Source organism: Cibotium barometz, chromosome 37, assembly GCF_041138505.1.
Source record: "Cibotium barometz isolate CiBa-2024 chromosome 37, ASM4113850v1, whole genome shotgun sequence".
Lineage (NCBI taxonomy): Eukaryota > Viridiplantae > Streptophyta > Polypodiopsida > Cyatheales > Cibotiaceae > Cibotium > Cibotium barometz.
The window spans coordinates 30,052,673-30,063,988 of record NC_141082.1 but is presented as its reverse complement, the minus strand read 5'-3'; the positions used below and the strand labels follow the sequence as shown (position 1 = coordinate 30,063,988).

The following is an 11,316-nucleotide window of genomic DNA, read 5'->3' as shown; positions in this document are numbered from 1 at the left end:
TGATTAAAAGATCTTTAATTAAAAAGCTCATTTTCCATATATTTAAGATTTGAAATATTATATATTAATAAAAGTATAATTCATTATGATTGAATATAGACAATAAGATATTAATTATATGATTAAAAGATCTTTAATTAAAAATTTCCCCAAAGATTTTTTAAAGAAAAGGATATTGGGAGATTACATCACCATTTATTGAGGAAGGAAGTAGATAAGTCTCTTTATGATGCTTGGTTTTCCTTAGGGTACACCCTAAGGAAGTAGATAAATCTCTTTGGTGTGAGGAGAGGGATGAAACTAGTGACAAAAGCATGCTCCTTACAAGTTCACGAGGCACAGTTTGTGCCATGTAAACCCTAGCTCGTAAAACAAAACAAAAGAGATCAATGTGGGCAATTGGATGCTCCTTGATGGTTTATTTAGGTAGTTTGGGTCTTGCCATATGGAGTGGATCAATACGCTAGCATTGGGATTGGTAGCCATGGATGATATATGCCTCACTATAAAACATACTTGCCACCATGCTTACACATAACCATGACTTTTCATCGTGCTTTGTCCTTTGTTTTTCTTGCTATACAACTATATTTAAGAGCACCAATTTTGCATCTTTATAACATATAAATCCCCTTTAAAACTCTTAAGTAACATTTTGCTCACCTCCTTGTGGCATGTTTGTTTTATTTGAATGCACAGCTTTCAAGTTTAATTAAAAATAAAGCTTGTACTACTATCTAAAAAATAATTGAAGATAATTCTATGAACTAGTATCTTTGCATTATAAACTCATTTTTGTGGCTTGATCTTATCCACTAATTTGTTTTGGACAAGAAAAATAAAACGAAAACCAGTAAAAGACATGGTGTCCTTGTGGACTACTTTATTTTAAGATTGAGTTCATAGTATCTAAATTTTTTTACTCTGAGCATTTGAGAGGAAGCTTTTGAAGTAATTAATTGAAAAATATAAAAGTATGTTTTAAAGTATATGAGTACATCATGGTGGAGAGAGCCCATGTTTCACGCAATACTTATCTCCCAAGGCAAACATTTGTGTATTATTAACAAGGGAAAACTTCATTTTGATAAAGCAAGGCCTTGGGCATGTGCACAGACACACACACACACACACACACACACACACACATGCACTTGTGCACACGCGCACTCACACAATTGTGCACATTAATGCAAATATAGTAACCATATGCTTGACTTCAAAGTATCTTTGAAAAAAAATATAATACCCATAGTGGGAATTCAAAAACATAGAAAACAATATACTATATATGTCACACTTACTCGTCTATATAAAAGAGCACCAACTAGGGTTATGTCATGGAAGACATCATGTGAGAACACATTAAATTGTGATTTGAGGCTATTAAATTGTGATACTATTTATGTCACGCTTACTATTAAATTGTAATAGAAAACATCAAACTATTTATGTCATGCTTACTAGTCTATATAAGAGAGCACCAACTAGGATTAGAGGTGTATCATGGAAGACATCATGTGAGAACACATTAAATTGTGATTTGAGGCTATTAAAGGGAGTAGATCAAAGAGTGTGTGGTTAAGTTAAAACCTACCCCATTTGTAAGCTTTTGAAAGTGCCTATACTACCAAGACACAATGACTAAAGTTTGTGTATGTTGTTGAAACTTTAAAGAATTCTTATTGTACAATCCTTGCGTGCTTGATTTTGGAACTTGTATTTAATACCAAGGAAATGCCTTTATGCATCATTGGTGCTACGAGGAACTTTGTCGAACACTTTAAAAAAAAGTGTTCCCACATTATATTGAACAAAAGTGTAGTGATTTTCTCAAATGTGATGTTATAACCTTATGCTCTAAGCCTCATAGGGCTTGTTTCCACATGAGCAACCAAGGTGACTAGTTGTCGACTGTGGTAGAGTCACCTGGCAATAATAGAGTTACGTAAAAGTAGCGAATGAAAATGTAAGAGTTTGAAGGGTTGAGAACTTTTCTTTTTCCTTCGATAGCTTCCTGTAGTTACACAAAAAAGTACATAGGAATAATTTTTTTGCTCAAATATCTAAATCATTTTTTGGTGATGAGAGTAAAAAATGTCGGTTACGAGCTCGACCTTACTGTTGAGGTTGTGAGAATTTGAAAATCAGCTTGTTGCTGGTATGGAATCTTGTACAGGTTGTTATCGCCAACGCAAGCATCGCGGAAACATGTGGATAAATAGGTTTCTTATGAATAAATCATGTGTGTGTGCGTGGGAAGAGTTCACACCAAAGTATAATTAGAAAAGGTGAGGACAACACATAAAGCGGACAAGTGGCTAGTCCTTTGTGAAGAGTGAGTCCTCTGCCAAGAATAAAGCTCCAAACATATTGACTACTAGTCTTCATCCAATGTGCCCTTTGGTTCGGCGGAGGCCATAGTAGTTGATTAGTAAGCTCTTTTTGCTTACTTTATCAGCCATATTGAATCTCACTCCGTAACTAATGCTTTGGGCATGTAACAGGTGTGATAGGTCATAGTTTGCCTCCCATATTGAGTCTCACTCCGTAACTAATGTTTTGGGCCTGTAGTACGGGTGTAGTTTGCCTCCCATGGACATTAAAATCATCATCATCATCTATCTCTCTCTCTCTCTCTTCCCACACCCCCCAACATACAAGAAGTTTGTTGATTTCTAACGGATATATAACGTTACACTCCAAGCTTCAAAGATAGGTTTCTTATGAATGAATGAATCATCTCTCTTTTATTTCGTAATAGAACATATATTACCAAAATTACTTTACAAATGGCCACATGGCTGCCATGTGATGTACTGGCTTTCCCTCGCTAATTACTCCCAACCAAAAGATTTTAGTACTTGGAGAATTGTTTGTTGATTTTTAAAGGATATATGTACACAAAAGGTCAAGAGAATCATGTGATTTCAACACGTAAGGGGTGGCATTACATTCCATCCATTTCATTGTCTAAAATGAGACTAGAGGGGTGTAGATAAAGGCCAAATTTATAGATAATTGAAAGGTCTAGATAAAGGCCAAATTTATAGATAATTGCCAAGATAATATATTAAAACAATTTCTAGAAGAAAAAAAATCTGGCTCCCTAAGATACCCGGGTCCCAGGTACCGAACGGGTCCCAGGTACCGAACGGGCAAAATTTGTAAACTTTAAAGGATCTGAAAAAGCTGATACCAGATGGCAGATATGTTTTTTAAAAAAGATTTTAATATTTGAAAATTCATGTGGCTCCAGGCAAAAGTTTTGGAGAAAGGGAGGGACCGGTTTATGAGGTCATCTTTGCGCTTTTATGACGTGGAAGGAGCATCACGTAACGTTGCTGACGTGTCGACGGAAGGGAGAGCGCATTGTGCCAGCGTGGCGCAATTCGTGTGCTATATACGCTTTTTGAAAATTGAGACTAAATTTCGCGCTTTAAAAAAAAGGGAAAAATACAATTGAGACTAAATTTAAGTCTAACCGCTTCGCTTAAAAAATTAAGAAAAAATAAAAAAGACTCTAAATTTCGAGTACTGAGCAGAGGCATAATGACTCATTAAATTAACCCCCCCAAAAAAAGCCATTTTTCTCAACAGATCACGAAACTTTGAAGTGAGACTGTTAAAATCTTGGAGTTTTTTCATTTTTGAGCTAAAATTTGCAGCTAACATATAGCTGAATTGACTTCTATTTTGCAGATTTTTTGAAGTTGAGAAAATAAAATTTACAGCTATTTCGTTTGTGAACACTATTTAATAAAGTTTCACTAATGAGCATATATAATATTAACAAAGGCAAACCTTTACAAAAAGTTTATGTAAAGGTTTTCACTAATGAGGGTCCAGTGTGAGGGAAATCGATATATATTGGAATAGACAGAAATAGCCACTTCGCTTATCTTTGATGGCATCGAACTCGGGTCTTCTCGTTGGAACCCAACCGTTGGGTTCCAAATTTTAAAACACATTAATTAATTACAAGGGCAACCTTTGGCTCAGATTAATTAATTACAAGGGCAACCTTTGGCTCGGGTTTATTAACGTCACAGTTTCAAACCTCAGATCTTCCTATAACCCAAGGATAAAAGCTGGTCGGGTGCTTTTTTCTTCTGAGTGAAAGCCCCCGAGAGAGAGACGACGCGTAGAGAGAGAGGATGCGATGAGAGAGACTTTACACGATGAGAGAGACGACGATGAGAAAGACATTACGCGATGAAAGAGACGACGATGACACGCACTGAGAGATGATGCGATCAGACCAACTGTACGTGCTGTGGTTGATGGAATACCTTAGTGCTACATGCACTAATTAATTAATTCAGGAATAGCCTCAATGTAATTATGAATAATCTGATTCATTAAGTAGCTAACCTTAATTGAACTCGACAATTAGGAAAAACCCTGCCGTTCATATGGACGGTTGAGATGTGCATTTCCCATCGGACCGCTGCGATGCGGTCATTCGGAAAAACTTTATCCAGGAGGAAAGCGCGAGGACTTGGATGACCTGGATGGCTGACGTGGTTAAAAGTGCAGGACACTTGTAAGCAGAAGAGAGGGGCTTTTTAATGAGTACTTTCTCTGATTTTTTAACAAATATCATGGAAAAAGTGCGACCGCTTTCGAGAGCCACAAGCACCTTCACCTTTTTATCTTTTGCTCTTTTTTGGATATTTTTTTTTCCTTCATCAACTCCGCCTTTTTAACTTTTGCAATAGCCAAGGTTCCTTCCCCCCTCTCTGCTTTCTGCTTTTCTCCATAGCCAGTTTCCCTGCTTTTCTCCATCGCCAGTTCCCCCTCTTGCAAGCTCTCCTGCCCAGATTTTTCCTTTGGATAAGGCCATTTCTCCACATTTCAACCCCAGAATCTCCATCGCTGTGCAGAAAGCAGGGATAATCCTAATTTCTCTCCGCAGAAATCGTTGGAAAACCCTAATTTCTCTCTGAATAATCAAAACCCGAATTTCTCTGTGCAGAAGTTTCACACCGCAAGGAAAAAGCAAGATTAGCCCTAATTTCTCTGTGCAGAAGCTTCATCGCGCAGGGAGAAAACAAGGGCAAAAGCTTCAAATCGACACCGCCTGTGGTAATCATCTTGTTGGCTAGGGCCTTCAAAGCTCTGTCCCGGCTTGTGATTTCCATCGGAAAGCTTCCATATCTATCCTGCAGAAGAATCAGGGCTGCAGAAACCCTAGCCCTTTCATCACTGACTGAGGTTCTTCTCAAGTGAGATCACGGATTTCCCATCAATAGGAGCCTGTTTACGAGTTCTTCTCCGGTCATGGCCTTGCCAGAGGTAAAAAGGGGTTCTCTATGTTCATGTCTAAATTTTCAGAGTATAAGCGTTAAGGCTGTGTTCTTCTGTGCTTTTTTGTGACATTGATTTTCATTATTCTTTCGGGTAAATAGGCTTTTAGTGTTTGCACATCTTAGCTTTTAGGAAGCTTAGGAAGATTTGTCAAAGTTACGGGTGTGCATGGCCTTCCACATGTCAGGATTGACGTCTCGGCATGCTGACATCTCTTGGCATTACAAGAATGCTGGTATGTTAAAACTGGGACGATGCGCATGTTGCGCCTACTCCCCCCAACGATTGAAGTGAGGGTAAGGCTCAAGGTGTTGGGAAAAGCAATTGCTCAATGCTTCACCCTCATGTTGTTACTATGGGTGTTAGATGTGCTCTACTTTGTAAGGCTCCCTATATGAGGAGCATTCGTTGTGGTGAGAACTTGGGCACCCGGCAGTTCCAGTTTAGACACTCGATGGGGGCCAAATGTGGCCAAATATGGCCAAGTCACTAGGAGACGGCTTATGTAGACTTGGTACTTTGCCAAGTAGGATGCATGCTTGTGCAGGCTATGTGACCCCATTAGTGAGTGCTGGACAGCAAATGGAGGACACATTGCTCTCGGGTTGAGGGTCTAGACGGTCTGAGATGGCCATAGGAGTTGCACAAAATTCTTACGGGATGTTAATTATAGTCTAATGGTGCTCCCAATCTAATGATATGGATGGTTGGTCATTTTGGACCAAGTTGTGGGTTAGCGGACGTGACCAACCCATGTCTATGCCGACGTTGGTTACTATATATAGACTAGTTTGGTAGCCTTAGTTCATCATTGAGTTCATTGTGTTCAAGCACTCTTGAAAGCAAGACATAGATCACTATCAAAGCTCCTAATCCGGAGCATATGGGTGGGCTGACAGCCATCAGTTTGTAATCGTTTACTCTTCACTTCTTTCTTCAATTTAGTGCTTTGTATTGTGTTAATCCTACTTCCGCTATTGTGTTTGCTTACACAAGGCATGTGCAAGGATGACCTGTTAACATTCCCAACATTCTACGAGTTGTCTCCGCATTCACGGAATGCTGACATGTTAAAATGGGATGACGCACCGATCTCCTGGTTGACATGAGGGTAAGCGGGTCATCTGCTCCTGCGAAAATTTGGTATGAATCATGAAAGTGTCGTATGAACTGTATACACTCCCACAGCATTTTAAAAGTGTCAACTCGGCTTTTCCACGAATACTGATCTGTTTAGAGGGAAATGATGTGGCATCCTTGACACATGCTAAGTTTGGGACTTGATACTCTGGTGTCCACATGGTCTTGAACATTTCTGTGTTATGTAAGCTTTGTGTACTCCCCCTTGTTTCTCAGCTAGAGTTTTTTGTACAGGTTGGTGCTGAACAAGCAGGCTACCGGATGACATTCCCAATGTCCTCACCTTCTTTCATGGATGCGATTGTCTCTCCCAAGGTCAAAGATGGTGACCTTTCAGCATCTACTGAGGATGCTCCTGCAAAGGTAATGCACATGAAAAAAGCTATGCATAGGAAGTTTCATTTTATGCATCAAATATGCCATGGCCGTTTCCATGGCATCTTGTGTTATGCATTTTGTCCGGTCATCACAATTTTGGCCCTTTTCTGGATTTCAGGTGAGGAAACCTTACACCATTACCAAGCAAAGAGAGAGGTGGACGGAAGAAGAGCATCAGAAGTTCTTGGAAGCTTTGAAACTTTACGGGCGCGCTTGGCGACACATTGAAGGTGAGCATGTGGTAGCCGTTTTCCCTACACGGTCTTTTAATCATGTGTTTGGTGCAACTGTCAGCGACATTGGCAAGATTTAAATGAATATGTTCCCTTGTCTGTAGAGCACATTGGCACAAAAACAGCAGTCCAGATTCGAAGTCATGCACAGAAGTTCTTCTCAAAGGTTTTTCCTCTTTTTCTAAACCCTTTGTGGTGATCAGATAATTGATGCCTTCATATAGTGATTAAGTGCAATGCTCGAGTCCAAAGCCATGATTCAGTAAGTGATCTAGGAGTTGATACATGTATGGCTCTTAACACTGGTCCTGTTATTCTTTATAACCCTATGCCAAATGAGATGTTATATAGAAGACTTATCCGTCCCTTACTTTCAAGATTTCCATCAGTTCATATAAACATATCCTGACTCGTTTGGTGGTGAGAATTTACCCTCGTGAATTTTGTGAGCTTATTTTTACATCTAGTGGAGATTATTCTTTCTTGATTTTAAGATATCTCAATTTAATAAACGTTCCTGGTATTTATGATGATGTCTCAAGCCCGAGTATGCCTGTATAGATAGGCTGCTCATTACCTTGAATAAATATGGATGGCTAAATATGGAGTAATTACTTCCCAATTGCATAGATTTTCTCTTCTTTGCATCAGTAAAAATACTTTTAGCACTCAGTTTAGTAATCTGACTCTTTTACTTCTTTGCAAGGGCTACAATCTTACGAAAGGTTTGATCTGTGTTAAATAATAGTTGTTATGTTTTTGGCATTATAGGAATTGATTAGGATTTTGCAGACAATGTGGTAAGCATCCCAGTTACAGGCAGTTTCCTGTATCAATGTACTGGCATGAAATTAGTGCTGTGGCTCTTTCTTCTAGCTTTTTTTTCAGAACACACTTTGGCTCAACTTAGATAGGTTGTCATATGGACCGTGCTTCCAGATGGTGCAAAATGACGTGTTCTGAGCTACATTTGGGTTTAAAGTTTGAATCCACCAGCCAATGAGATGATAGCTCAGTAATGGAGGTGTTTGTGTAGGACCAGGAGGTCCTTGGTTCAAAACCCCATAAGGTGCTTCCTCTGCCGCATTGCCTACAGGCAGATAAATAAGCGCCTACAGGCAGGCGCTTACTGGCAGTGAAAAATGATAACTACAGGAGGATCTTGGGCCTAAGGCTAGTCAGGAAAAAAACAATTTGAATCCATCAACGTGTGACATTATTTAAATGCAGAAAACTGGTCTGTGTAAAATTTCAAGGTTACATTTACTATGTGGATATTGTAAAAGCATGATCTTATAAAAAAGGGTCACCTGGTTGGATGTCAAGTAACATCATGCTCTATTTTTCTTCTTTTTTTGCAGTTGGAGCGAGAGGCTTCATTAAGTGGGTCATTAGTGACTGGAGGCTCTGGAGACATTGAAATCCCTCCTCCACGGCCAAAACGGAGACCAAGTCACCCCTATCCTCGGAAAGCAGGTGGTGCATTCTCAAACTCCCCATCATTTGAAGAGGATAGCAAGTCACCTTCAGCAGTTTGCTCTGCCTTCACCCCTCTAGGGAGTCCCACAGGGACAAACACGTGGAAGGCACCAACAAAGGTTTGCCTTCGAGCCTGCTAGTTTTGTCGAGTTGGGAAGAATTAGGATAGTATAGAGTGCACACGTGCACGCGCACGCGCACGCATATGCATGCGCATGCACATGCACATGTATGTATACATAATAAAAATGCAGGCATGCATTCATACATGTGTGTGTGTGTGTGTGTGTGCATGCACACGCATGGATTGATGGTTGCATCTAAGTATAAGTGCATGTATGATGCATTTCAAAAACATACATCCATGTAGTTTATGTGCCCATTTCATAATATTAATTTTGTTTTTGTCATGTACAGGTGTTACAAGAAGCATTTCACAAAACTGGATCAGCTGCTTCCAGCCTCAGGTTGTTTGGTCAAACTGTTGTTCCAGGTAGTCGAAAACCTAGAGCAGATATTGATCAAGACGAACTCCCTCATTCGATTGCCTTGGAAAGCACAGGCTCTCCCAGGTCCCAGATCTCAGTGGAAACTGAGGAAATGTCTGGCATTACACGACCTTTTAGTAATGCCGAATCTGGTGTATGGGATAATAAGCCTCAAGGATGCAAATCTACTGGTGGTTTCCAGGCATGGGAAAATGCCAAAGTCCCATCCCATATAGACAAGCCATATGATAGCAATGTAGCAGTTTCAAGCTCAGCTTCTTATGAATGTCAACAAGCAATGACGGGGAAAAATCTTGGTGGCAGCTGCTTCACACCTTGGCAACTCACCTCCTTTGCAATAGGTGGGCATCACACAGCACCATTTCCTGCATCCACTGCATCCATTCCAATGTATTGGCAGGGTTTTGTGCCTCACATTTTCGCTCACAGTAAGAATGAGGACATGAATGCTGCTGCCACAATTGCTGCCAGGTTTGCTGTAGCATCAGCTTTGCAGGCCATACAGGGGGCTGTACCCATTGGAAACAATGATTCTAATATAAGCATGGTGTATAGTCCCACAGCTATGCTTGCAGCAGCAAGGAAACCCATGTCGGTTCTAGGGCCACAGAGTCCTAGGCCACAATCACCAACTGAACTGCATGTAAACGCTTGTGAAATAAAAAAGGAGAAGCAAGGAGGCAATCATAAATGCAATCCTGGAAATGGAAATGAGAATGACCGGACGAGTGTCCGTAGAGAGGACTCTACAGGTGAATGCTGTAGTAGTCTAACCGATACAAGTAGGTTATCCTGTTATGAAAGCAATGATGAAGGGGCACCAGCAAAGAAGCGTCCTAGAAGTTCCCGTGAAGTTTACATGCATATGAATATGGAAGCATTTAAGACTCAATCTAGTGATTCTAAACTGAATGCAAAAGTTGGTAATAGCCTGGAGGCCATACATAGTAGCAGTGGCATTGTAGTTGTTCATCCGGGAATGACTGATGACTGCATGGATGAGGTCATAGGGACAAGTGACAAGGATGTAGCAGAAAAAAGTTCTGTTGAAGAATTGCTGCAATCAGAAGCTAACGATGAACAAAAAGTGCAGACAGATGAAGAGGACAGTGCTTCAATAGACAATGGTAGTAATGATGCAGAGCAGCAAAGAGATACGCACAATCAAGTACTCTCTCATCAGTGCTGTGATTCAAACAAAGAGAGCGTGTCATCATCAACTATGTGTTTGTCCAGAGCAAACATTGAAGCAAAATCATCCAAAGAGTGTGTAAATAGTTGTTTGACTATGGAATTGAAGGGTGGTGATAAGCTGCAAACTAATGTGAATGAAAGATGCACAGAAACTGGTGAACATCTCTTCATGATCAAGGCTGGATCAACCTTGAGTTCAAGGTATAGCGGAGCTGGATTTGTTCCATACAAGAGATCTTTGAGAATGGAGACATCAAGTATGAAGGTTGATACACCATTACAATGATTGGTAGATAAACTTTGTGCTTGCAAACTGCATATTGCACAAGGTGATGTGGTGCTTAATGGAAGGGGCCTGGTAAAACCATGTCCTGAAGCTTTCATGGGATTAAAAGGCATCTTTGTAGAGCTTCAGAGGGAGCTCATCATCACCCAAGAGTTCAGCTGCATAGTACATACTTGTATCATACTGCTATGATGGTGAGAGGGTATAGTATTTATATTTATAGGTGCCTCATGTAATTCTAATTATCTAACATGCACGCACTCTGTCTCTTCCTCTCTCCCTTTCTCTCTCTCTTGTTTCTATATCTAACAAAAATTTGGAACCATTAAGATGAAGCAAGACATCAAAAGTTTGAGAGACCAAAGGTTTGAACTGCTCATGAAACATCCATTGAGGAAAGATGAAGTGCTTGAGTTTGCTCTTCTGTGTCATGCCGAGGTGAAGTCTTTTGCATTAGGGTTGAGTGGCCAGTATAAGACCACAATGAGAATTCATAAAGCTCTAAGGTGAAGGCTTGAATCTCCACTGAAGTTTTTGTTGTGAATAAGTTGGGAGTGATCTGAAGGAGTCAGGAAATCCTGTAGAAACAGCCAGAAGAACATAGAACTAAGCAAAATTACTTCCCAATCTCATATATTTTCTTGTCTTTGCACAAGCAAAACAAAATTTCACTACTCAATTTATTATTAGCAACGGTTACAATCCTAAGAAGATCATGAGATAATAGTCTGATCATGAAAAAGGTTGAGGTAATAATCTTCTTGTTTTTGAATTTAAAAAATTGGAA

The 11,316-nt window shown here is 39.9% G+C and overlaps 1 protein-coding gene across 2 annotated transcripts; it reads left to right on the top strand.

Annotated features, from left to right (window-relative positions):
- Positions 1 to 4,694: 4,694 nt before the first annotated feature.
- On the top strand, positions 4,695 to 10,893 carry LOC147617152 (uncharacterized). 2 transcript variants are annotated; one of them, XM_086776751.1, is made up of 7 exons: positions 4,695 to 5,298; positions 6,307 to 6,421; positions 6,685 to 6,813; positions 6,947 to 7,058; positions 7,166 to 7,227; positions 8,423 to 8,659; positions 8,958 to 10,893. In XM_086776751.1, the coding sequence occupies exons 2-7, from the start codon at positions 6,416 to 6,418 to the stop codon at positions 10,527 to 10,529; spliced, it is 2,118 nt and encodes a 705-aa protein (XP_086632877.1). In that variant the 5' UTR covers positions 4,695 to 5,298; positions 6,307 to 6,415; the 3' UTR covers positions 10,530 to 10,893. The 2 variants fall into 2 exon arrangements, with proteins under 2 accessions (XP_086632877.1, XP_086632876.1); XM_086776750.1 differs by lacking the exon at positions 6,307 to 6,421.
- Positions 10,894 to 11,316: the final 423 nt, after the last annotated feature.

Bases quoted from the DNA above. Each gene is read 5' to 3' on its own strand.
- LOC147617152 (XM_086776750.1), top strand. The intron at 7,059-7,165 runs GTGAGCATGTGG...CCTTGTCTGTAG, and splicing joins CGCTTGGCGACACATTGAAG to AGCACATTGGCACAAAAACA. The intron at 8,660-8,957 runs GTTTGCCTTCGA...TGTCATGTACAG, and splicing joins CGTGGAAGGCACCAACAAAG to GTGTTACAAGAAGCATTTCA.